The sequence below is a fragment of the Phyllostomus discolor genome, chromosome 14 (assembly GCF_004126475.2).
Source record: "Phyllostomus discolor isolate MPI-MPIP mPhyDis1 chromosome 14, mPhyDis1.pri.v3, whole genome shotgun sequence".
Classification (NCBI taxonomy): domain Eukaryota; kingdom Metazoa; phylum Chordata; class Mammalia; order Chiroptera; family Phyllostomidae; genus Phyllostomus; species Phyllostomus discolor.
Genome location: NC_040916.2, coordinates 5,506,870 through 5,532,579, shown reverse-complemented (window position 1 = coordinate 5,532,579; position 25,710 = coordinate 5,506,870). Strand labels below are relative to the sequence as shown.

General features: G+C 41.8%; 2 protein-coding genes across 15 annotated transcripts in view; one reads left to right on the top strand and one right to left on the bottom strand.

Moving 5' to 3' along the window:
* SRGAP2 (SLIT-ROBO Rho GTPase activating protein 2) overlaps positions 1-13,910 on the bottom strand; it is a 244,862-nt gene extending 230,952 nt beyond the window's left edge. For 3 of the 12 annotated variants that reach the window (XM_028530820.2, XM_036015602.1, XM_036015603.1), the window contains exons 1-2: positions 13,648-13,910; positions 11,236-11,841 (exon numbers count right to left, since the gene is read on the bottom strand). In XM_028530820.2, coding sequence (XP_028386621.1) covers positions 11,236-11,302 — 67 coding nt within the window. In that variant the 5' untranslated portion in view covers positions 11,303-11,841; positions 13,648-13,910. Of the gene's footprint in view, positions 1-11,235; positions 11,842-11,930; positions 12,188-13,647 lie in introns of those variants that run through there. The other 9 variants (XM_028530821.2, XM_028530822.2, XM_036015604.1 and 6 more) reach the window with 6 other exon arrangements.
* FAM72A (family with sequence similarity 72 member A) lies at positions 13,177-25,097 on the top strand. Of its 3 annotated transcripts, none has more exons than XM_036015610.1 (4): positions 13,177-13,439; positions 17,490-17,567; positions 20,619-20,743; positions 23,945-25,097. In XM_036015610.1, exons 1-4 carry the CDS (start codon positions 13,276-13,278, stop codon positions 24,037-24,039), a joined length of 462 nt encoding a protein of 153 aa, XP_035871503.1. In that variant the 5' UTR covers positions 13,177-13,275; the 3' UTR covers positions 24,040-25,097. The 3 variants fall into 3 exon arrangements, with proteins under 3 accessions (XP_035871503.1, XP_028386624.1, XP_028386625.1); XM_028530823.2 differs by lacking the exon at positions 13,177-13,439 and adding an exon at positions 14,327-15,371; XM_028530824.2 differs by lacking the exon at positions 13,177-13,439 and adding an exon at positions 14,597-15,251.
* Positions 25,098-25,710: the final 613 nt, after the last annotated feature.

The following is a 25,710-nucleotide window of genomic DNA, read 5'->3' as shown; positions in this document are numbered from 1 at the left end:
ACTTCACTGTACTAGTAAGTGAGGGCAGTAGATGCTGCTGAGTGAGCATGTGTACTGTGTGGCCATTGCACTCAAAGTGACTGAGCAAGTAGAGCTATAAATCTGCATCAAATTTTGCGTTAAGCTTAAACATTTTTCCATGGAAACTATTCAGATGATTCAGAAAGCTGCAGCTATGGGCACCTGGTGATTGGCAGCCTCATCACAATAACCAATACGCCCGCTCATGCATCATGTCTCACGCAGAGTTTTTTAGTGAAACATCAAATCACCCAGGTAACTCAAACCCCCACAGCCAAGATTTGGTGCTCTGCAACTTCTGGCTTTTCCCAAAACTAAAATCACCTTTGAAAGGTTAGAGAGATCAGGCTGTCGATGAGATTCAGAAATACAACAAACGGGCAGCTGATGGTGACTGGGAGAACTATGTGAAATCCCAAGATACCTACTTTGAAGGGGACTGAGTCACCATTATCCTATGTACAATGTCTCTTATATCTTCTTCAATAAATGTCTCTATTTTTCATATTACATGGCTGAATACCTTCTGGACAGACCTCATATATCTTGATTAAAGCACTGAATTCTCCCTAGTAATCGAGTCACATATCCAATTCTAGGCCCATCAAGTAACTATACCTCCCCTTGATTTTTCTAACTGTGATGCACCTCTTTCTATAGTGATCAGTGACACTAACCAAGTTTCATTTCAACTCTCTCCAGGACAGCTGCCTATCTGCTACCCCTGGGGCCACCCTCTGGAAGTGTGCAGCAGTCACACGGACATGGCAAGCCCTGAGACTGGGGAGTGTGTCCTTCGGAGAATACAACAGATTTTGTATAATACTTACAAGTGTGCCTGCTTACTAGGGAAACAACTGTCATTTTTAATAGGTGCAATATTGTCATCTTCAGTGTTTTTAATGAGCAAAAATCATAAACCATGAAAACTGGGAGGACCTTGTAAATTTTATTTAACCCCTAATTTCCTAGATGAAAAAACCAAGGCCTAGACAGGTCAAGTAGGTATGTACCAGGAAGGCATTTAAAACACTGTATTAACTTCTTTATGCATCAAGCTAATAGGAAATGAAAACGATCAGCCTAATGTATATAGCATTTTATAGTTACAAAGGACTCTGAAATATATTCTTTCATTTGAGATTAACAGTGTTAAGTCAGCCTGGACTCATACTCCATCTTTATCACTTACTAGCCGTGTGTGTTGGAGTAAGTTGTTTAACCTTCCTGTGCCTCCCCTGTAAAATGGGCATTACAGTAGTAGCTACCTCATAGGGCTATTGGGAGATCCACAAGTTATATGTAAAGTGTTTAAAGCAGAGCTTAGACTTAAGGAACACCTAGTAAATACTAGCCATCATGATCATCCTTATTAGCCAGGACTAAGAATTGTCCCCATTTTATAGACGAGCTGAGTTATACCCCCCCTCTTGCCAAATCACAACTGTAAATGGCAAAGCCAAATTAGAACCCAAGCTTTCTGCCTCCAAATCCAGCGCTCTCTCCTTTGGAACCATTCTATCTGTGTAGAACCCTGCAGTTCAATTTGGAGCAAAAATATTGCTCCAAAATAGGTACCTCAGTCAAGAATCCACCCTAACAAGCAGCTTACTCATCTGACAAGACCTGGCCAAATACCCAACCGACAATAAATACATACACAAAGCGTAGGGCAAAAGTAAGTTTACAATTGTTTGTATGGAAAATAATACAATAACTAATGAATAACAATACAAGAATAAAGTCTGTGTTTTGAGTACTCACAACTATAAACCTACTTCTGTGACACTCTGTATACACACACACATATACACATACATACAAGAAAAAGACTAGTGGGAAAAGGGAACAGATCTCTAAGGGGTTTAAATGTTTGAAGAAATACTTGCTAACTATATGATGTATTTCTTAAAGCTCATGGCATGACATGTTGTGGCCAGCTCATGCTCGAATCCCTTTGTTTTCTGTGCTTTGTCTTCCTGTGGAGCCCAGCCACCCAGCCATCCACGGCTGTCACCCAGGGAGAAGCACTCAGCCCCTGCCCACCACACTGTCTATGATTTGAAAAGCAGAATCTGGGTTCAGATAGCAAAGACAAGGTCCCAATTTTCACAATGGCACTCAGGGCCCCTGCCCACCAATTGGTGCATTTGTAAAAGAAAAGTTAAAAAAAATAAAATAAAAGACTGCCTTCTGCCTAGCACACTCTCTGTAGGCATCCTAAAATACCCACAGAGGTATACTTCCCAGCTATTTTTCCTTCCTAACAAATATATATTTCAATTTCAGAACACTCACACACAATGCTGAAATGGAGTCAAGGCTGCTTAATACAAAATGACTTGAAAAACAAGGAGGAAGAGTTTTCCTGTTTGTCCCTTTGAACACTTCCTCCCATTTACCATAGAGCATGCAGCTGCTTCTGACGAGGCAGGAGCTTTCTCCAAACCCATGCTGACAACAGTTCCTTTTCCAGTTCAACTCTGTTTTAACTGCTGGACAAAAAAGACTTAAAACGTTCTCAACTTTTAGACTTCAAATAGCTGTTTAAAATGATAAATAAATCCAGGACAAATGTAAAATGTGTTTTTCAATTATAGGAAACCTTACTTTTGTTTTAACTCTTTGAAATTTCAGAGTTCATTTTTTTCTTGGTTTCCAAGGAGAGAGACATAATTGAAGGAATTTGATCAACTCAATTACAGCTTTAGGGGATTCTAAAGAGGCAGTGGGAGAGTAAATATGGAAAAACACCTCCCACTGGGGAGCCTCCACATGCTATATAGTTTGTACCTGTCCTCGCACAGTGACACTATTCACAATGTTTGATCCACTTTAAATTCCAAATCAAATCAACATAAGGAGAAGCCTTCTCATTGGAGTAGGGAAGGAATGCAGGAGCATGGCATCAAGGCACTGTCACATCCAACCTCAACTCAGAAAGCATTTATATTCAATTTATAAGCATTTTAGTACTTACTATGTGTCAGAAGCTGGACACGTGGAAATGACAGGTCTGTCTCCAAGATGCTCAGTAAGTTGTAAACAAACAGATGTAAATGAAAAGATTACAACGTAATGTGGTGAGTGCAATAATGTAAGTAAGAGCAAGGACACTGCTGAGGAGATGCTGAGGGTGCATGCATTAACCTTGTGCAGAAAGCAAGGGGGGATGTTGAGGAATCCTGCACAGGGTCACTGTGTAGAGAGTAGGGATAGGCTGAGAAGACTTCATGGAGATGGGTGGTAGCACCTAAACTGGACTTTAAAGGATGAATAAGTGTTTTCTAGGTTCAAGGAAAAGAACCCACTGCAAAGAGAAGACGCAGCACGAAAAAGCATGAAGCATGAAACAACAAAATATGGTAAGGAAACTAGAGGCAGTACCATACTTTATGGTATTATAAAATGTGAGCAGGATAAGTAGTAAGTAATGGGTATAAAGCCTTTTATGCTATGACCTTAAAGTAAATTTGTTTCTTCCCAAAAAATCACTTTGGGGCTTTGCCCAAGATATATTATCAAGATCAAATTAAGAAACTATTTCTAAAAACATTTGTAGTAGCATAGATCATTCATTTATGCATTCATCATTACAGTCAGTATTTATTTACTAAGAACCACTAATTAGGCTACAATACTGTTGTAGACATGTCTCCTATCTGAAGAAACTCCCATAATATGAGCTACTTACTTACCATTTAATATTTGCCCTACACTGAACTAGCATTTTATGTGTTTGCAATAAACCGGCAAGGCAGGTCTTACTCACGTCACAGAAAAAGAAGCACAGAAGATAAGATGGGTGACTTGAGCCAGGCCATAGAGAAAGAAGGTGACGTTGACAAGATTCCACCTGAGGGCTGGTTTCAAAGTTACGTTCTTTGCATTGCATTACACAACCTCAAAACACTCCTACCAGAAGTCCAGTGGAAGGGAGAAAACTGACAGACAAACGTTTAAATGAGAAGGCAGTACAAGATCAATGCCATAGTGCTGTGTAAGTGAACTAGAGAGAAGGGTCATTTCTGGTCAGAGTGACCAAGGAAGGTACCTAAAAAAAGTTGGTTTTACTGGAATGGTGGAATTTCAGTAGGTATAGATGTGGCGCTGGGTAGGCAGAAAGGGGTATTCCATGAACAGCACTTAGAATTTAGACTCTGATGACAGTTGTTCTAATTCTTGTACTATTACTCACCAGCTATAGCCCTGAATCTCCTATATCTCACTTTCTTCATCAGAAAAATGGGATAATAGCAGTAATTCCTCCTGGAGTTGGTATAGGGATTAGGAATTAATCTACAGTGTGTAACGTATTTAGTATAATGCCTAGTACACAGGTAGCCCCAAACAGCAAAATGTTAGCTAATATAGTACAACAAATGAATTGAAAGAATGGCAAATAATTCAGATAGGTCTCCGATCCTCTTAAAGTAAAAGAGAGATATGGTTAAAATGATAAAATTGAGGCCAAGATTGAGAACCAAGTTAACATCCACCTGAGAAGTTGGGCTCTGTGCAGCAGGTAATATGGAACCAATCATCAAAGGAAAGAAGCTATATCCATAATATTCTGAGATCTCCCATGGGAGCCCCCAGCCCCTCCCTTCGGCATCTGGCTCACTTACGACCCCTTCAAAAGAGGCATGAGACCCTAGGGACTGGTTCAAGCCAGGCCTATGTATAGGAAAACAGATACTGTCAACTCCTAGCACATCCAAGACTTTTTTTCTTTCTCCACTTATACTATTGCCCTCCCTCCTAAACACATAGTAATGACTACAACATAATTACAAACCCAGCTTTCCAGGGGGACTATCTTTATTCACAAAGGTTAAATAAATGTTCCAGGAATGAACATGGGTAGCTTGAATCACTATTTATTACTTTTTTTAATTTGATAATATCTAGCTTTTACTTATTTTTAAGCTAAAGTCACTTCTATAATGTGGTTATTATATTATAATTAACACATTATAATGAAGAAAATTTTGATTGTGATGGTTTCATGAGTGTTTAACATGTCAAAATTGATCAAATGTATTCCTTAAACATAAGCTGTTTATTATGTCAGTTAAACATTCATAAAGCTTTTAAAAATATAGTAAAATATTAGTAATTCATGAAATTGTTAAAAAGTATGAAATTATTATTAACATATAATGCTCATATTATGAACATAAATACATATTCATAAAATAAAAATATGAATGCATATATTAAATCTTAGCTCTAAAAATTTATGACAAGTGATTAAAGATGTATATGCAGGCTAGTAAAACTTTGATATAAAGGACATTTTTTAAAAATAGGGATATACCCATGTTCATAACAACATTATTGCAATTCCCAAAAGGTGGTAGCAACCCAGGTGTCCATGGACAAATGAAAGAAAAAACAAAATGTATTCTATATATGCAATGGTCTTAAAAAAAAGAAAGGAAATTCTGATAAATGCTACATGAATAAACCTTGAAGATCTTATAGTAAGTGAAATTAGCTGGTCACAAAAAGACAAATATTGTATGGCTCCACTTTTATGAGGTTCCTAAAGTAGTCAAACAGAGCCTGGGGGGCTGGGGGGGTCGTGGTAGAGGCTTATTGTTCCACGGGTACAGAGTTTCAACTTCGCCAAATGAAAGCTGGTAGTGACAATTGGAAAACAGTGTGTATGTACTAAATGCCACTGAGTGTAAGAACGATTAAGATGCTAAATTTTATGTGGTATATTTTGTCAATACAATTAGAGAGAGAGACATGAAAGCATCTACATATTATTGTAGAAATCAATAAAGGTGTCCTTTTTGTCACTTGAAAAAAACCTTTTTAAGTGCTCTCATTATTTATATTTGAAACAAACAACTTCTGAAGTAACTTTCCCAGATTCCCCAAAAGGCCAATTCAATAGCTGACACCAGATTAAAATTGTTCACTTGAATTTTATTAGCAGTCTACATACTGTCTTTTTCCTTGCAACATGACATTATATTTTCCTAACAAAGCCCTCAGAGGTCTAGAGTATAAGGTAAGCATTTCCCCATGAAGAAAACCTGTCTTCTGAACAGGTGCCTTACAGGTGCCACGCCAGCCCACATGTATCTGGAGCGAACAGTGGGAGTTTATGAGTCAGGGGCTGGGCACCTGCCGATTTTAAAGGGTGTGGACTCTACGTATCAGGGCCAGGTCAGATTCTGCAAACTTCAGACTTCAGAGCAGAGAAATGATCAGGGCTTGTCCAGGCTTTCCTCCTGTGTGGTGTTTGTCAATGTAGCTGGCCATAGCTAACAACCTGATGGACTTCTCCAAAGGAAATTTCAGTTTCATTCCCATTTTCCAAAAGAATACCTAAAGTTGGAAAAGCTGAGGACTCCTCAAAACACCGTTTCTAATCATTGCTGCTTTGTACAGCACACAGCATCCCCAGCGCCTTGCCTACCTCCTTCCTCCAGGGTCCTTCAACTCTGAGATACAAAATACCTGAATTTTTCCAAGAGCTTCGTTTTCTGCCAGGAGTTCACCTGACTGCAGAGTTCTATTTTCCCTGAGCAAAGGAAGAGGAGCCTTCAATCATCTCACAGGAAAATGATAGCATCTGCTTGGGGATTCCAATGAGATATTTTACTGCAGCTTTTCGCAAACTGATTATATTTAAAGCTCCCTTGGGGGGTGGGGGCTGGGAGGAAAAAAGCTTCAGAGAAGACCTTTGTTGGCATGAGTGAAGAATTGCTCAGACCTCCCAAGGGAACAAGTTGTTTAAACACCAGCAATCCACATTCCCAAATGCATGTGCACACACAATATGTCTAGAGTTTTAAATTTCACCCCCTGCTCTGAACAGGTCCTGCAAGGGTTAAACTGTTCCAGGCAAAGGCCTGAGGCTTTTCTATCAAAATGCTCCAGATGGAAATTAAAAAATTTCACTTCTCAGCTCTGGTGCACACCCACCATTCTTCTTAGACACTTAAAAAAAAAAAAAAAAAAAAAAAGACAAGACCCCTAATGTTCTGCAAAAAGAGAATTTGACTGCTCAGCACACAGGGCCGTTCTGTTTCAGATCATTCCTCCTGGAATACTTGAATAAACTGTCAATCTCAAGCTTTCCTGGGGACTGACTACAAAAACTCAAGGCATGGAAAGGGTAAAGGAAAAGGGGACTTGAATAAAGACAAGACAATAGCTGGGACTGTATGCAGTGATATGAACCCACCTAAATATCACTCAGATGATCGCCTCTGGCAACCACGTACCTTACCTTCCACTGCACCCATTCCAAAAGAAGCAAACAGGGTAGAGGCCAAAAGGCCTTAGGTTATGACCATGAATCTGACCAGGGTTGTCAGGAATTTCTAGAGATTAATGTATATGAAAGAGCTTTGTAAATGGAAAAGAGCCATGTATAAGCACTAAGAATATCATTGCTGTCAAGTCAGACATTGAGAAGCATGAACTTTCGAAGGAATCTGAACACCCACAAACCAGAAACAATGGTGGTTTTGAAGAAGGCAGCTACAAAGCAGGCAAAGCTCCTCATAAAACCACATGGCGTAGGGTTGAGTCTGCAGCCTCAAAAGTCCTTCAGGGCACATGCAAGCAGGTGGTTTAAAGGGAGGAAAAAAACCACGGGACAGACAGGAACCCACAAAGTCCATTTAGAGTCCTCTTGATTCAAGCCACCTGACTGAAGAGCAGGACCTAGGGCTCTGGTCGGACACATAGAGAATACCAGCCAGTGATCAGACAGTTTACCTGTTCATTTCACAGGTCTACAGCGGCGATTTTCGACCAGTGTGCTGCAAGAATTTTTAAAACCTAAATCAATACCTGACTATTTAGTCAGGGCCACTGACCCCTTTTCCCTTACTTAAGCAGTCAAATAAAAAAATGACAACAGCCAACACAACAGTAGCTGTCCAGTGTGAATGAATCAAAATCATACCTATTCTTTTTGTCAGATCAGCAAAAAAAAAAAAAATTTTTTTGGTGTGCCACAAAATTTTAGTACTTAGTTTATGTATGCCATGGGATGAAAAAGGCTGAAAATCTCTGGTCTAGAGGGTTTAAGTGACTGGCCCAAGATACATTCACTATTACTGGAGAAATTTACTAGAACTTCAGTTTCATTCCTAGATTTGTTTCCTATCATTTAACAACTGGCATTTTGGGAATGAATAGGCAACACAACCTTACAGGTCAGCAAGAGGGAAGGTTAGCTAACAGAGAAGCAGACTGTGCTACCATTGAGCACTTACAAGTGCCAGATACTATGCTAAGTGATTTTTACGTACTACCTCATTGAATCCTAACAACTACCTTAGCAAAAGCACATTATTTTCCAGATTAGGAAACTGAGACTCAAACAAGTCCCGTAACTGGCCCAAGGTTGAAAGGCACACAAGTGGCAGAACTGAGATTTAAACCTGGATCCCTTAGACTCAAAAAAATTTGTGCTCTTAACCACTAGAACAAAACAGCAATTTTCTTTGTTATCTTGGCATCTGTAAGAGAAGACTAGCAATGCTATGAACCCCAGGTAACACATAAAAAGGTGAAAGTCATAATTCTGACAAGGGCTTCCAGCTAATGGAGGAGCAAAGCTAACCCAACCCAAGTCCTTTGTCTCCTAGGTCTATGCTCTTTTGCAGAGACCATGGGCTCTAAAATGTAAGCTCCAAGTGGAAGGGGATTTTGTCTTTTTGACTGCTACATCACCACTCCCAGAACACAGAGAAGCCACTCTGTAGTTGATGAATAAAGCAATGAAGTCAATCTGCTATGTGACCTTGGCGGGGAGGGGTGGCTTCTTACCCTCCCTAAGCCTGTTTCTTCATGCAACAAATACAAAATGAGAATTATGTTGATATGAGAATTAAATAAGACAATACTTATAAAACACTTGGGGCAGGCTGGAATATAATGAGCACCCAAAATGTAATCTTTTATTATCATATTACTACTATTATTCGTTGATAAATTTTAGCTTTCTAAGGAATTTTTCCCTCTACTGTGGTCAGATAATGTTTCATAATAAACATGAATAGAATAGAATAGAATAGAACAGAATAGAACAGAATAAAGAATTGGGAGTTGGTAACCTGCTTCTAGTTTCAGATCTTCCACCGCCTAGCTGCATGACCTTGAACAAGACTCTTAATTTTTCTGTACTCTCCTCAGCTATAAATGAGGGTCTAAACCATTCAGTTTCATAAACATTTATTGGGCACCTTCTCTGAGTAAGACATCATACTCAGCCACCTATACAATCTATGAACAGTGTCAATGGGAAAATATCAGAGCAAAGCAAAACAGCCCCGTGCTGTGGCAAGGTGAAAGAGAAATCCCAAGTAGCCAACTACCTCAATGACCAGTGTTTGTAAATATACAAAGTGTTTAATTTTGAGACACTCGTGAGAAATCCTTCACCATTAAGGAATTGACAGGTATAGTCCTATTAACACGTATTAGCCCCTGAACCTTCCAAAAAATGAACATGTAAAATTATTTTGCACTTAGTCAAATGGCGTGCTACTGGAGAGAATCTGGGAAAGTCAAAGTTATTCACACTTCCTATAGCAACAATTAAGAATAGGATGTGTTAAAAAAAGAAAAAGAAGAAGAAGAATGCCATATCTGGTTAAAACTGCAATGGGAGGTGGGGGGGCTTCCAGGAGCAGAATGCAGTGCATCTGGACAGGACACGGAGGTAGTGGCCTATTGTTTACAAAAACAGGCCTGGATTATGAACAGTGACAAGAGGCCAAGACCTCAATTATAACTCACAACCACACCTCTCCCAAGCCCAGTTCAACTGAAGGTATCAATCAGTCAACTTCTCCATCTTCTGTGAGAAACCCACCAATATTTGCAGCCAAGTGGATCAAAGGTCCCCCGGCACCTCCAGCACTGACCAAGCTGATGACATTAAAAAGATCCCACAGGCACAATAGGTACTTCAAACTACCTTCCAACCTTCTAAGAGATAAGACAGCTGCCCATTTCAAACTCTAACTCTGCCCCTACCCCAGATAATCATTAGAGGGGAAACATGGCCCTTCCCAAGTCTTCTATGATAGGAAAAGGTCTCCTAGCATTGGTGCAGGGAAAGGAGGGGCCCCTCCCTCTGTACTCTGAAACAAAGGAAAACCCAGAGCTCCAACCATGTGGTGTAACAGTCAAGGCCACCCACCTCTCCCACTCCCCAGCTGAGGAGGTCTCAAGAGGCTAGAGCCACATGGCTCTTCCCAGTCATTGGCCTTGCACAAACACATGCTGGGGCTCTTAAACAGGCAGGAACCCCTTCTAGTAGAACTGCTGGTTTTAAAAAAGACTATCTGGAAAGGGGCTTTGATTCACATGCCAAGTCAGGCAGTCCACTGAATGTGAAGACAGGTCCTTTAGTTTCTCCATCCCCACATTTATGCTTTACCCTTCACATTTTTGCAAAGGTAAGTGGGTTGTTAAAAGCATGTATTCTGGATCAGAGAATGACCATGCAGAAGGGTTAAACAATAATGTCTTCCCATCCTCCAGGATCAGCATCAACCAGCAACCCTAACATCCCAACTCCATTCACGTTTAGGTGAGGGCGGAGACCGGGTGTGAGAGACCTTATCCTCCCTGTTCCCTGATGGCTGGCGGAATGCAGGGCAACCAGAGACCAAGCTGGCACAAGGTTCACCTAAAGTAGCTACAGAGTTTGTGTTGAATGCCACCACAAATGTCTTGTCTGGATATAGTGCATCAGAAAAAAAAAACCATCTCTCCCAGGGCTCTCCAAAAGGTACATATTCTCAAGGTTACCTTTCTCTGTGTGGACTCTTCGACCTCCGGAATAAATTCCCTAACACCTGTCAGATTTCAGTAGTCCTTCAAGGAACCTGACTCAGACAACCAGAGGCAAATTGCCGCCTTTCTCTCACCAAGAACCTCCAGCCCCTCCCCCCACCCTATCCAGCTTGGGGGAAAGGGCTGACAAAATAATAGCCAGCCCTACAGAAACAAACCCTAAAGCTGACTCAGAAAATCCCTTTCCTGAGCCTGTAGCCCCTGGCACTGCCTGTCCCTCAGAGGCTCAGACCCACCTATGAAACCACCTCTGAGGTCAGCCTGCCCCACCTGCTCCACCCAAAGAAATGAATCTCCTGAAAATCAGGGTGGAAATACATGCCTCAATGGTCCAAAAAGCCTATGCATAATGCTATTTTTCCCAGCCCTTACCTTTGACCTGAGTATCGTACTCTGCTATGATCTCCTTATCCTTTTTGAATTTGGCTGGAGACGTCATGTTTTCCTTCTTTCTTCCAAATTCGAATTGTTAATTGATAGATCCACGAGAAAAATCCAACCACCGAAATCAATACCTCCAAGACCGCTTCTCCCCAGGGCAGAAGGGGCTCCCGCGGTGGTCTCCAGCGCTCCAGGGAGCGCGGGCTGCGGGCTGGGCAGGCGGCTACGGCGGGCACATGCAGCCGGTGGGTGCTGGGGCCGGGCGCGGCAGCTGGTTCCTGTGCTAGAGCCGGAGCAGCAGGCTCAGCATTAGCCGGGAGAACTGCAGGGCCAGGAGGCTGGCCTGGGGTCTGACATCAACGACACAAGCTGGGAGTGCAAGTCCTTCCGCACAACATGGTGTGGAGGGTGCGGGGGTGTGGACGCGCCCAGCTGTGTCCTCGGGAGGGAGTGGGTGCCTATCGGGGTGCCGGGGGAGGGTTGGGCGTGCTTCGCGGTTTTTTGTTGCACTGGCTCCAAGATGCCGCAAATCAAATCCCAAACGGGAGCCGCAGCAGCACGGACTGGATCGGAAGTCGTTTGCTCCGGTTCACTTGCCTGTAAATGCAGGGAAAAGGGGAGGGGGCGATCAGCCGTGGCCCAGATCCTAATCGCTGCAGGGGTGGGGTAGGGCACAGCGTTCCTACCCTGGCCACGGCCCATTCATCTCCGAGAAACGCCACCCAGGCGGGAGAGATCGGCGCTGCGACGTGGGGAAGCTCCCTCTGGATTTTGTTTTAAGGCTGAAAGACAACACTTTGGAGCAGCCGCCCGCGCTGGCTTCGGGTGGGGACTGCGGCGGGAACGCGGGGCTCCGGGTGGGGACTGCGGCACCTCGGCGGGCCTCTGGAGCCCCGTCAGCGCTGGGCAGCGGCCAGCCGTAGGGTGCCCTCACTGGCCAGGCTCCGACTCGGCCCCTGACCCCCGGCGGGGCAACTCCCTGGACATCAAAGGGGATCAAAGCCGGGGAGGGACAAGCCACCCGGGCACAACTTTTCTTCCCCTCCTGCCCCTCCTCCCAGTTGTTTTGTTTTTGGTTACTAGCTTCTCTTGGCAGCAAAATGTTGGGGGGGGGGGGGGGGGATCTGCAGGAAAAAGCCTGCTCGGCACGGGACACAACCAGGAAAACAATGTGGTCGGCAGAAGCAGGAAACGGGTTAGAGGCGAGGGTCGGAGTCGGGAAAACCGGGAGGCGGGAGGAGGAAGGCAACCGTCTCCTGCTCCAAGGCAAGGGATGAGAGTGACTCTAAATGCTATGCCCAAAATTTTTTGTCACCCAAGCCCAGAGATCCCAGATACCGCACCCAATCCTGGGTGTGTTGGGGGGGGGGGGGGTCGTTGAGAGTCGCAGTCCCAACTCCTCGCACCAGGAGGTGCCCGAGGAGATCCCGCCCCAGCTCTGGCCCAGGAGGCGGGAGGAAAGCCGGCGGGAGAGCAGAGCCCGGCGCCTCGCTCCCCGGCGTGCCGCAGCTGCCCCATTCACTCCTTGGCCTCCCCTTTCCCTCCTCTCTGTGCCGGGAGGAGGAGGCTCCCGCCGGTGTCTCCCACTGCCCACTCCCGGAAAAAGGGCCGCACGGAGACTGGAAAAAGGAGCAGAGACGGCGAGGTGTTTTGAGCCGGCAGGAAGCAGGATCGGGAGGAGAGGTGGGGTCCTGAGGCTACAGGGGAACCTGGGGTAGCTAGAACTGCCGCACACGATGTAAGACGGGGAAAGGGCAAAGGGACGATTACCTTAAAGGTGGAGGGGGCGTTAATAAACTACCGAGGGCCGCGATGTTACATGGAACGCAGGGATGTTAGCAACTTTGGGGACCCATATTATGCGTCTGGGAACCGGAGTGCGAACCGGAGCCATTCCAGGAGGGCCAGGGGCTGGGACCCGGGACGATCCCCGGAAGCAGTGCGGAACACCCATCCTGGGTCCAGAGCTGTAACCCAGCTGTCCGCCAGGGCTTGGAGACCGGGTTAAAGGGCAGCCCGTGGTTTCGGGTGATGCCAAGGAGGGATGTCCCAAGTTGGACCAAGGCTGCCCGAGTGCAGAGGACTTGGGGAGGGGGCTGGGTGCGGGCTGCGCGGCGGAGTGTGAGCCAAGGCAGAGCCCCAAGCTGTACGGTGAAGGGCAGAGAGAGATGCAGTCCTGACAACTATTACGGGCTGTACCCGGAGTTTTGCACGGGGTCTCAAGGGAATGGTTCTGAAGGATTGCGAAGGAGGGGGGGTTTGAGGAATTCCAGGCGTCACCGCTAAAGCGATGCAGCAAGCAGCATCCGCGCCCTCTCCTTTCCGCCCCAGCCCAGGTTTGTTCGGTCGGGGCTGCAGCCCCGCGGCCGGGAAGAAGAAAGGGGAGAGGAAGGGAGCCTTTACCTGGCTCTGACGCGACGGGTCCCAGGCCCCAGGCTCAGCTTTCCACTTAGAGTTCTCTTCCCCACCACCCGCTCCTACGCAGATTGGTCCCCTAGTCCCCTCAGGAGCCTCAGCCAACTCCGCAGGACCCCGCCGGGAAGCGGAGCCCACCCCTTTGCCAATCACCGCCCGCATGCTATTGACCGATGGGGCCTATAGCCAATAGGAATAGCGGATCCCGAGAGTCCAGGAACGAGGAGGAGGGACTGGCTAAACTTCGAGGCGTGACTAGCACTACAGAGGCGCAGTCTCGGAGTAAGCTCCTCCCCCGATGGCCAAACCCTAAAGTAGAATGAATGGGCGGGATTAAGTGGGAACCAACAACCAAACACAAATTCTTGAGAAAAGGTACCACCAATTGGACAGGGGTGAGAGGAGGGGCGTTGCGGAGAATTTTGGCCAATAGAGAGTAGAGACCAGTGTGGACTGTAGAACGCCTTCCAATAAGAAGCGCGAAGGGCGTCTTGCCTCTCTCACGGGGAGGACCCGCCCAAACCTCACGGAATCCGCCAATGAAAATAGCGGCAGAGCCGTACTAGGCCAACCAGAAAGTCCAACTGATCTCGGCACCGTTACTGGGGCGGGGCGTACGGTCTTCTCACCACTAAGATCTCTTCAGGGGCTCCCGAGCCTTCCAATGTGGGACGTGGGCGAATTCTAGCTCTCCCAATCGCTGCGCGGCGCTGGAAATTCAAACTGACGGTTTGAAAAGCAGAGAGAGCGGAAGAAGGGGGCAAAAAACGACGTGTTAAGTGACAGAGATACCGACGCCGACTGAGCCCCCCAAAAGCGACCTCCGCCCCGCCCCACCACCTCCACCGCACGTTCTCGAGCGGCCGCTCCGGGAGAGACCTGCGGGGAAGGCTGGGGGCACGAGGGAGAACCGGGGGGAGGGGGACGCGAGAGCCGGCACTCGGAAGGCTGAGGGCTGCCGGGAGATAAGTGTAGCGGGATCCGACGAAGGAGCGGAGCCGAGAAGGGTCGCGGGAGGACTGAAGAGAAGCAGGGATCGTCCCGGTGGGAAGAGCTCGGGACGAGCTCGGAATCCTGGGGAGAGGAGAAAGATTTCCAAAAAGGAGGCGTGGGTAGGGAGATTTAGTCTGCGATCCGACAGAAACAAATGCCAGTTCTCCGAGGGAGGGGCTTACGAAAGAAGTTTTAAAAGAGATTTTACTGGATACGCTTAGGGAATTGCTAAAGGGGCGGGAGTTAGAGTAGATGGGAGGGAGGGAAAACGGTAGAGAGGCTTCCGAAGCTAGTTGCAGACTGGCCCTCCCCATCTCAATCTCCACTCCCTTCCCGGAGAGTTAAAGGGAAAGCCAGAATTACTGCTGCTCTCCTGCTCCTGCTCAGTTAATATTACTATTACCCTTCCAGGGGCAAACAGAAAAGAACTCCTTTCCTTCCCAATTTCAGGGCTTAGAAAAGCTTGGGGCTTCGCAAGTGTATTTTTAGCCTGGGGAATCAAATTAGGAGGGGTCTCGCCCTCGTTTCCATTTTCAAAATCCCACCCCTCATCCTTCCTGGGACACCATGTCTACCAGCAGTTGTAGTTTCAAGGACCGGTACGTGTCCATCCTGTATTGCAAGTTCTGTAAACAAGCGCTCAGCTCTAGGGGAATGAAGGCTGTTTTGCTGGCTGATACTGAAATAGACCTTTTCTCTACAGACATCCCTCCTACCAAGTAAGTCATGCTAGCGGCGGGCAACCGTAGCCTTTAACTAAATGGGAAGATTTGATGGCTTGGACCTCGGGGAGTCAACAAGGAGATCATTATTTTGGTGTTCCAACCACTCCCACCAGTCTGATGAACCCCTTGGAGTATAACTAAGTGGGCAGACTGTCTGGACAAAGTCTGTGGTTTAGCCAGAGTGGTCAGTCCTGATGTAATGCTTCTGGTCACGTGACCACATCCCTTAAATTGGATCCCTGGCGCTAAGCCTTACCCAATTGTCCTATCTCACTGGATTCAGGCCACGACCTAGACTCCAGAGAAATTCAGGGAAGCTTTCCTGTACTGTTAGAGAGGTCAGGTTTTCCGTTTTCACCCATAGTTTTACACCAAAAAATTCATAGTTTTCTACTGTTATTGGCAATTGGCCTGCTCAATCAGATTGTTCATATAATCCAGTATTCTTTTCTCAAACATCTATTTCTGAATGAGAGATTATATTTGTATGGGATGAAATAGAGACAGCCCTAAAATAATCCTTGTCTCCTATAAAGCCTATTTTGGATATCACGCAATCACTTCTGTAATTCAGTCTTTTTAAATTTTGTTTTTAGTCACTACCCACTTTTGGTAGAGTGGTAGAGTTTTTAAGAATTTGCTTTCTATTTGGAAAGATAACTTTTATTTTACTCAAATATACCTTTTTCTAGTTCTCAAAGGTAATTTCTCTTTCCATAATCAACATAGCCCTTACATGCTTTTCAAGATTTAGCTCTTTATTGAATCTTTATCAGTGAAAGAGTAATTATCCAAAATATGAGTGAATAACTATTCTTTGGACGGAAGCCAGAGGAGGCAGCTAAGAGTCATAATACTTTAAAATGAATTTCATTATGATAAAAACTTTTTAAAAATTTCAATATAGTGAAAGCTTAGAACGCTTCCTCCTTTGAAATCTTTTCTGCATTGGTTCAAGTGTAGGCATGACTAATGACAAAGCCACATATTGCAACAATAAGTATGTTAATATTAAGTGTGTATGTGTGTGTTGCAAAAAAATGCACTAGACAATAAATCTGGAACCTACTATTAAAAAGGTGCTATGACTAAAATATTAACCCATTCCTCTTTACAATAGTGATAAGAAATAAGACAGTCATAAGGAGGGCTCAGATATGTCCATTGTTAGAGGTTAGACCAGAGTTTAGAATAGAGTCAAGTCTTTCCTATTGTCTTCACTTTGTTGTAGAGGTTATAATAGTATGGATTAATGTGTGTGAATTGATGAACACAAGAGGTTTCTCATATGGCGAGCTCACAAATATTAACTGACTCTTACAAAATATACTATAGTTCTACTTCAGACTCTCTTTTAGCTCTTTGGGTGTCCAAAATCCATACTAAATCACAATCAAAAGAATATTCGCTAGCAAGGATATGGAAAAACTGGAACCCATGTACACTGTTGATGGGAGTGTAAAATGGAGCTGCTGCTATGGAAAAGCATCACAGTTCCTCAAAAAATTGAAAATAGAATTACCATATGATCCAGCAACCCCATTTCTGTGTATATGTCCAAAAGAATTCAGTGCGGGACCTAAGAAAGATATTTGCACATCCATGTTCTTAGCAGCATTCTCCACAATAACCAAGCAGTGGAAGCAACCCAAATATCCATCAATGGGTGAATGAATAAACAAAATGAGTTATATGCCTACAATGAAATATTATTCAGGCTTAAAAAGGAAGGATGTCCTGTTACATGCTATATAATATGGTAGAACCTTGAGGACATTATGCTAAGTGAAAATAAGCCAGTCTCAAAAAGACAAATACTGCATGATTCTACTTGTATGTGGTATCTGAAGCGGTCCAAGTCACAGAAACAGGACATAGAATGACGATTGTCAGGGGCCAGGGGAAGAAAGTAATTGGGAATTGTTTAGTGGGTATAGATTTTTCATTTTACAAGATGAAAAGGGTCAGGAGACTTGTTGTACAACAATGCAAATACATTTAACAGTTCTCAACTGTACATTAAAAATAGTTAAGTTAGTAAATCTTACGTTGTATGTGTTTTACCATTTTAAAAAAGTGTACTTGACTATCTCTACACTTTCTCCTCTCCAGCACAGTGGACTTAATTGGAAGATGCTATTTTACTGAAATCTGCAAATGTAAACTGAAGGACATCGCGTGTTTAAAATGGTACTTATGGCAATATTCTACATAGCCCTGGGTTTGGGAGAGGGATGTTGACACCAGAGCAGACACAAAGGTTCAGTGAGCTGCATCAAGCTCTGGTTATAACCTGTGCAAAGAGCCATTGGAAAACCATTTGTTACTTAGAGCTATTTTTTAAAGGGTCTTGTGACACTTTAAATTTGTAAATAAGTTTACAATTAAGAAAAATTCATTGACAGATATCTGCTTGAATTTTTAGGAAAAAAAAAAGCAGTATACTTTAGAGGGACAAGACACTTGGATTTACAGTTATAAAAATCAGGTTTGAGCCCTGACCCTACCCTTACTCTCTATGTGATCTTGAATAAACTCCCTAAACCTCTAAACCTCTGGAACTGTTTCCTTATTTAATTTATTTCTTAAGATAAACTTGAGAAGATAGGAACTGTCTTCTTAAGATAGAAATTAAAATATCTTTGGTGTTTGCCTTATAGACTTGTAAAGATCAAATGAATTATGAATGTTAAAAGGCTTCATAATCCATAAATTGCCACACAGATCAAAGCTATTACTATTATCTTTTTTTAAGACTTGATTTATTGATTGATTTTTAGACAGAGGGGAAGGAAAGGAGAAAAAGGGAGCAAAACATCAATGTGTGGTTGCCTCTCGCAAGCCCCAACCTGGAAACCTGGTCTACAACCCAGGCACATGCTCTGACCAGGAATCAAACCCATGACCCTTTGGTTCACAGGCCTGCTCACAACCCACTGAGCTAGAAGAGCCAGGTCTTTTCTGAGAGGTAAATGTGAGTGTTGTAAATCCCATTTTAAAGAGTAGTTTAGATTTTCTCATTTAAATGGGGTTTGGATTATAAATTGTAATCCAAACAATTTAAATTAGCAAACTCTTCTTTCATGCTAATGACTATTTAATTTTATTCATTAATTCAAATTGTATAATGAAGTCCTCCTACCAGGTGCTAGTCATTGTTATAGGGGCTGGAAAGACAACAGGAAATAAAACAAAGACACTGGTCTTTGAACATATTTTAATAGGAACACAATTAGTCAATAAGGTATTTAAATAAATGAGACATTGAATAGGCTAAGAAGTGCTCCAAAGGAAGTAATAATAATGACAGAATCACAGAGGTTGGGGGACTGGGTAAGAGCTATTTTTGATAGCATGATCAGGGAAGACTTCCCACAGAGGGTAACAAGAGTTGAATCCTAAAGGATGAGAAGGAGACAGAGAAAGAATGTTCTAGACACAGAACCCAAGGCAAGAAAAATCTTAAAATGTTCAAGGAATAGAAAGATGATGGCAGTGTGGTAAAGACACTGTGAACACCTGGGGAGAGCAGTAGGAGTAGATTAGAGATGGAGTCAAAACACAGATAATCTAGAGCAGCGCTGTCCAGCAGAAATATGCAAATTGCAGCTGGAATTTAAAAATTTCCAGTAACCCCATTTTATCTATCTTTTTAAAGATTTTATTTATTTTTAGAGATGGAAAGGGAGGGAGAAAGAGGGAGAGAAACATCAATGTGTGGTTGCCTCTCATGCACCCCCTACTGGAGACCTGGCCGGCAACCCAGGCATATGCCCTGGCCTGGGATTTGAACCAGTAACCCTTTGGTTTGTAGGCCAGCACTCAACCCACTGAGCCACACCAGCCAGGGCTCTAGTAACCCCATTTTTAAAAGTAAGAAGAAACAGGTGAAATAATTTTAATTATGTATTTTATTTAACCCAATATAACCAAAATACTGTTATTTCAATGTGTAATTAATGAAATATTTTACATTCTATTTTTTTATTCTTCGTCTTTCAGATCTAGTATATGTGTTATTCTTAACAGCACATTTCATTTCAGACTAGCCAAGTTTCAAGGGCTCAATAGCCACATTTGGACAATGCAGATCTAGACCTTGGTATGAAGCAGTTTACTGTTTTCATTTTTGGCCAATGAGAAACCACTGAAGGGGTTTTAAGAAGGGAGCAAAATGATTTGACATGTCCCTACTAGAATATTAGCTCCATGAGAGCAAAAACTTTGTCCACCACTATATTCCTAGCATTTAGAATAGTACCTAACACAGAATACAAAGTCAATAAACATTAGTTGAATGAATGAATGAATAAGGGTAGTAATTAAAGCCATAGAATTTAAAGTTCAAAAACAACTTTTGTTTTCATTTGTTTGCCTTTCAATCAGATTAAGATTAGAAGACATATTTTAGGTGGACTGCTACCTTTCACATGGTATTTTTATAGAGCCTCACAAAAATGACTGACTCCCACATCTCACTGGGTGAGAAATAATAAGATTTTTACAACTCAAGGTGTAAGCAGGTCATGTTGTCATTTTAAAAAAACAGTGCTAACTAAAACATTCCCTGTATATTCACTCCATTTAATAGTAACCAGATAGGGGGAAAATCTGTGGAAGAGTAAGGTACTTTTAATCAGATGCATAATCCTGAAGACAGTAAAAGCTTTTGCAACTTTCTCTAGAGGCTGTGCGTTTGCTTTTTTTCTGAATTCCCTCAAAAACACTGAAGATAAAATTAGAACAGCCAGCTCATATTTGGTTTACAGGGGCTTGGGCTGTCTTCCTGTTCCTCCATCTGTTGAAACAGTGTTTAGGTGCTGGAATGGAACTGGGACATATAAGAACCCAACTTGCCACCGTCCTGGGGATAGCAAAAACCTTTTACCCACAGATCTGAATTTATCTAATATATTTTGTGTGACAACACATCAATTTGGGGTGCTTTACAGAACAAATCACAACTTTATGCCATCTAGAAGCTAGCTTCTGAAGGGAAAACGCGTAAAATAATGCTAGCAAAGAAATAGAGATGTGTTAGTATTATCTCACTTCAAGACTGTTTTCCCACTTGACAATAGAACTGTAATCACTGCTAGAGTAACTTGCATCCGTAAGATCCCAGCAATGGAGGATATTAGGAGGAAATATGGATCTTTATATTATCTATTTATATTAACACATAGAAGGCTTACATGGCCAGGTATTACACGGCACCTAACTATTTACTTTCTTTTTTAGTGGGAACATTGTAGGTTATCACGTGATTGTTCCATGTTGTTCCTGCCTGCTTTCCTGTAACAACGGACACTTCTGGATGTTTCACAGCCAGGCAGTTTATAGTATTAACAGACTAGACTCTACCGGTAAGGAACAATTGACTCAGACATTCCTCTAACATTTGTCTATCACTATCTAAGTGGAAATCCCAGTAGATCATTTTAAGGTTCCCTCTGAGACCTTCTTACCTTCATTGGATCCACTAAAGTGAAACATCAATCATATTATCCCAAACATACACTTATGGACACTGCTAGCCAAAATTCATTGCCATTTCTATTTTGATCATTGCATTTAAGAGCCTCAAACTTGGCTGGATTTCTTGGGCCTTTTTAAATTATCATTTTAATTGCTCTAAATCGCTGCCTTGATACATATTATGACCCCAGAGAATTTTGGAAGATTTTAGGTTTAATGGTCAAGTGTGTGTGTAAAAAAAGGATGATGGGGAGCCTGGGGCCACGGGGAGTTGAGAGGAGAGATGGCTAGGTAACTTCTGTGTTGGGTATATTGCTTCAGGATAAAAGTGGACATTTTGACATCTATATTAATAAATTATGATGGAATTTTAGTCAAAGGAAATATTTAATACCAATGTGTTATACTACTTATTTAGTAGGAAAATATACAACCAATTCTTAAAATATATTTAAACAATACATTTTATATTGTCTGGAGTCATTCAGTTTTGTTACAGAACACATGTTCTCAATGTCTGATACCTATTGATGCAGCAGATGAAGTTGGCATTTAGTGGGACTTTTTAAATGCGAATTAAAGTTTATAGAGCAAGTTTAAAGAACTTTATGGACAGTCCAAGTTGGCACCAGCACTCAGGTTTTTTAATACATGTTTTAGTCTTTTTCAGAACTTAAAATATATTCTTTTTTTAAAAGTATGATTTGCCTTCGCAGACTAAAAAAAATATCACAAATTGTAAACGAGGTTGTCAGGGTCTTTAAACCCTCCAATTATGCTTGGGTTTTTAGAGACTCTGATTTTTTTTTTTTAATCACCTGGCATTTAATTGTGGCTCTCAGGAGGGTGTGGTTCTTAATTTAAGGCTCTAGTATGTTAAGAAGGACATTATTTTTGAGCAAGGACTTACCTGAACTTCCCTAGGTGAGATACAGTCTTCTAATTTAGGTTTCTAGCTTTATATTTGTGCTGCTCAGGGGACACATTAAAGGAAGTTTCTGCTTTGACATTTTCCCTGCTTCATGTAATTTAAAATATAAGGTGGATATTTTTCAATTTTGATTTACTTTTTAATATTGGTCAGTTTTTCAAAGATAAAAGCCTAACATTCTCCCATTTGCATTGAATCTAATCCATGAGAAACAGATGTATCACAGGATTTCCTTCCTCCCTTCTCAACAGAGAGAGGAAGGTGCTGCTTCTGTCAGATCCAATCTCTTCGTTTATTTTTTCTTCTTTGAACCAATTGTGCTGAGCTACTCATGTCTCTGTGTATTGACTCCAAGAATATCAAACTTCTCCCTAATATTATGATTTAAAGCAGGATTTTCTGGACATTTGCTATAAAACAGGGTTTCTCATAGCTGTTGGAACTGTCCTTGACACACCTGAATCAGCAGCATCAAAGGAATACAAACACAAGCTATATAAAATTCTAGAGTGTTTAGACTAAAAGGGCCCCAAGAAGCCTATGTTCTAGGCTAACCTACACATGTAGACCTGACTTCCTAAACTTTCTGAGGAATCTTGGGGAACCTCAATTCAGAGTCACTGGGTTTGGCAAATGCCCTCAAAGGCACATTTGTTTCAGCTCTCCATAGGCCTTTATGGATTCTAATTGTCCATTACATTCAATGCTTATTACCAGAAGCAAAACACCATTTATTCTTGGGAAAAAGGTGTTTTTTATTATAAACAATTCAAACACGCACAAAAATTGCAGAAAATAATATGATAGTCTTCTATACACTAAAATAGTTGCTAACTTCTTGCCTGATTAGATCCCAGTATCTCAACCAAGAGAGACAGTTGATTGTTCCCACAATGCAGCAGTGCACGTTCTTGTACATGTCTCCTTGGGCACCTGTTTAAAATGGGCAATTAGAGGAAAGGATGAGTGATGGGTCATACTTGCAATATATGTGATTTTTTTTCATTCACACAGTGAAATACTCTATGGAAATTAAAGGAAATGAGCTAAATCTGCACATATGGACATAGGTAGATCTCAAAAATATCTTTAATGAAAAAGCAAATTAGAAAATATACAATACTAGCATATTGTAAAAATTTATATACACAAAACAATAACATATATAGTCTGTGGTTGCATGCATCTGTAATAAAAGTAGTAAAAACACCCATGGTGTCCTGGTAAGTAGGAGGTGGAAACTGAATTCAGACCAGTTCTCCAAATCCTGGCTTACTCCATTCCACCATGGGCCACAATCTCAGTACGTGTGGAGTGAGTGTCTGGACTTGCTGCATCCTCCCTGTGCCCACACTGCCACCTGGACAGCTTGAGATTCGCTTTCTTATCGGACTTCACTGGCTTGTCTAAAGGTTAATTTTTTTCAATTTAGTGCTTTCGAGTTATAATATAGTACCTGCCCAGAATAAACCATCTTATTCTTTACCATATATGTGGTCTTATTCTATATATTAACACCAGTGCTAGATTCTTTGAAATATGAAATCTGACTGTGCATTCACAATGAGGGTTTAGATTGTTTTGTTTATTATATGGACTCCTACTACCTGATCTAAAGTTTACAGTTCTATCTTCACAGCCTCTAGACTAAAATTCACGTACATTAAGGATTATGTATATTATAACTGGCTCCCGAACCTTGCTTTTTCTTTTTTTATTGTCAGAAAAAAGGTACCAGCTATTTCCATGTTTGTTGAGGAGATGAGGAGATTTATTCAGGTCTTTTCCCTGAACCCTCCAAAGAGACACTTAATCTGAAAGGATTTTGTGAGCTCTCCATTCTCAAAAATCATTAAAATAGATTTGAAAAACGTATCACTGTAAAGTTATCATGGCATAATGTAGCTGGTGGAAGGGTTTGAGTAAATGGACTCCTGAGGTCTTTTTGCAAGATTCTAGGATTCAAGTCCTTGCTTTAAAGGGTTTTAAGAATATTTGTGCGCTATATAAATAATATTATATAATTTTATTTGTGGTACATTCTTTCATAGCTTTCCTCTTTACTGCTAACACTATGGTTTAATAGAAGAATGTTAACATGAAAGGTTTCATCTAACCGTAGTGAGCACCAAATAATTTTATAAACTTTTATTTCCAGGCGTTAACTTCCTACTTTGGGGCAACTTGCCAGAGATAGAAGAGAGCACGGATGAAGATGTGTTCGATATCTCAGCAGAGGAGTGTATTAGATGAATAGAATTATGACAGACAAAATAGTCAAACGTTTTACTATTTAAAATATGTCTTAATGGATCAACTTTAAAATTGTTAGTAAGGATTTTCCAGTGATTTCTTTTTTTGGAAAACAAAAATTGGTCATTTGTTGATTTATTTATTTGCTGTCTTAAATTAATTACCTGAGTTTAATCTGAGCCAATGTAGTTCTTTTCTTCTATTATACTTCTTCTTCCTCTTTCTATTCCTCTACCCAATAACAGGTGTATTCTTACATTTAGATAGGAGACAATCTTTTTTCACATGTCACTCAGCTACCTCCCAATGTAGGGAAGTTTTTCTTAAACTAGTTGCCAGGTACCATTATTTTACATTCCTGAATAAGGGGCATTAGTACCCACACATAAGTTCATGCATATAACCATGCATATATATGTGATGCTCAACCTGGAATTAAAGCTTAACAGAGAATTTTAAAAAACAAGCTAATAAGTTTCCATAGGTACTAGTTATCATATGTTATTTTGGTGATAACTACTTTAATATGGAACAATACTTTGTGAGTCAAGAAATATAATGAATTTTTAAATGTATGGAGGAATCATCCTCTTGATTCTTCAATATGTTAAATAAATGAATTTATCAGAAAATTATCAATATATACTGTTTACCAATATTATTTATTTACCTTCTAAAATCATATGGATATTGTATTATGAAAGCCAGAGAAACTGAACCTCTGCCTTTGTTCTTCTCTAGGGCTTTCTCTGTAAATAGCAAATTTTAGATGAGTAGTCTCAGTCCCAACCATTAAATAGGAAAAAAAAAAACCCAGAAGCTAGAGAGGTGGTTTGTTTAAGCCATTGTACATTGTAAAGAGAATTTGTTCTTTTTTAAGCTGTACTCGGAACCACACAGAAACAGGAAGCAGGGGATAGGGTGAGATTCTGGTTTTATGTATAGCTAAAATCAATGTATCGCCTCAGCTAATGTCTCTGCCATAGACATTTTGTCAACAGTGATACTGAAACAGACTGAGTTGCAGTTTTGTAAATAAAGTTTTATCCTGAAAATGACCAGCCTTCCTTTAGTTTTTTTTATTGTACCCACTTTTCTTATGTAAAAATATAAACACATAGAATATAAGAGCTAACACTGATTGAGTGCTTACCATGTGCCAGACACTGTTGTAAATGCTTTACCCATTTAATTTACTGATTCAGTAAGAGGTATGCAGTTATCATTCCTTCTTTACTGATAAGGCAGGTGAGGCACAGAGAGGGGCAGTGGTTTGTCCAGATTCACATAACTGTCCAGATTCAAACTCAGACAGACAAACTGACTCCAGAGCTGCTATTCATCTTAATGCTGCTGCTCCTGAGCGACTTCAGATGTTCCTCAACCCTGGTTTTATTTAGCCCGAATACGTGTGGGATAACCACTGCCATGTTCTGCTCCCTAGGCGAGGGCCTCAATGACGGATTTTAAGATGGAGCAAACTCACACTGGGTCTCAGAGTAAAAGTGACCCGTGGACATTGACAGAAACATTTGATGTAAACCGAGATAAAAGATGCTCCAGGAAATGCTGCTACTAGTGCCTGGGAAACTTTCTCAAAAGTCTTTCATACTAATCATCTGCACTGATAGAAAAGAAACAAAAAGAACCAAAGGGATGAGTGGAACACTT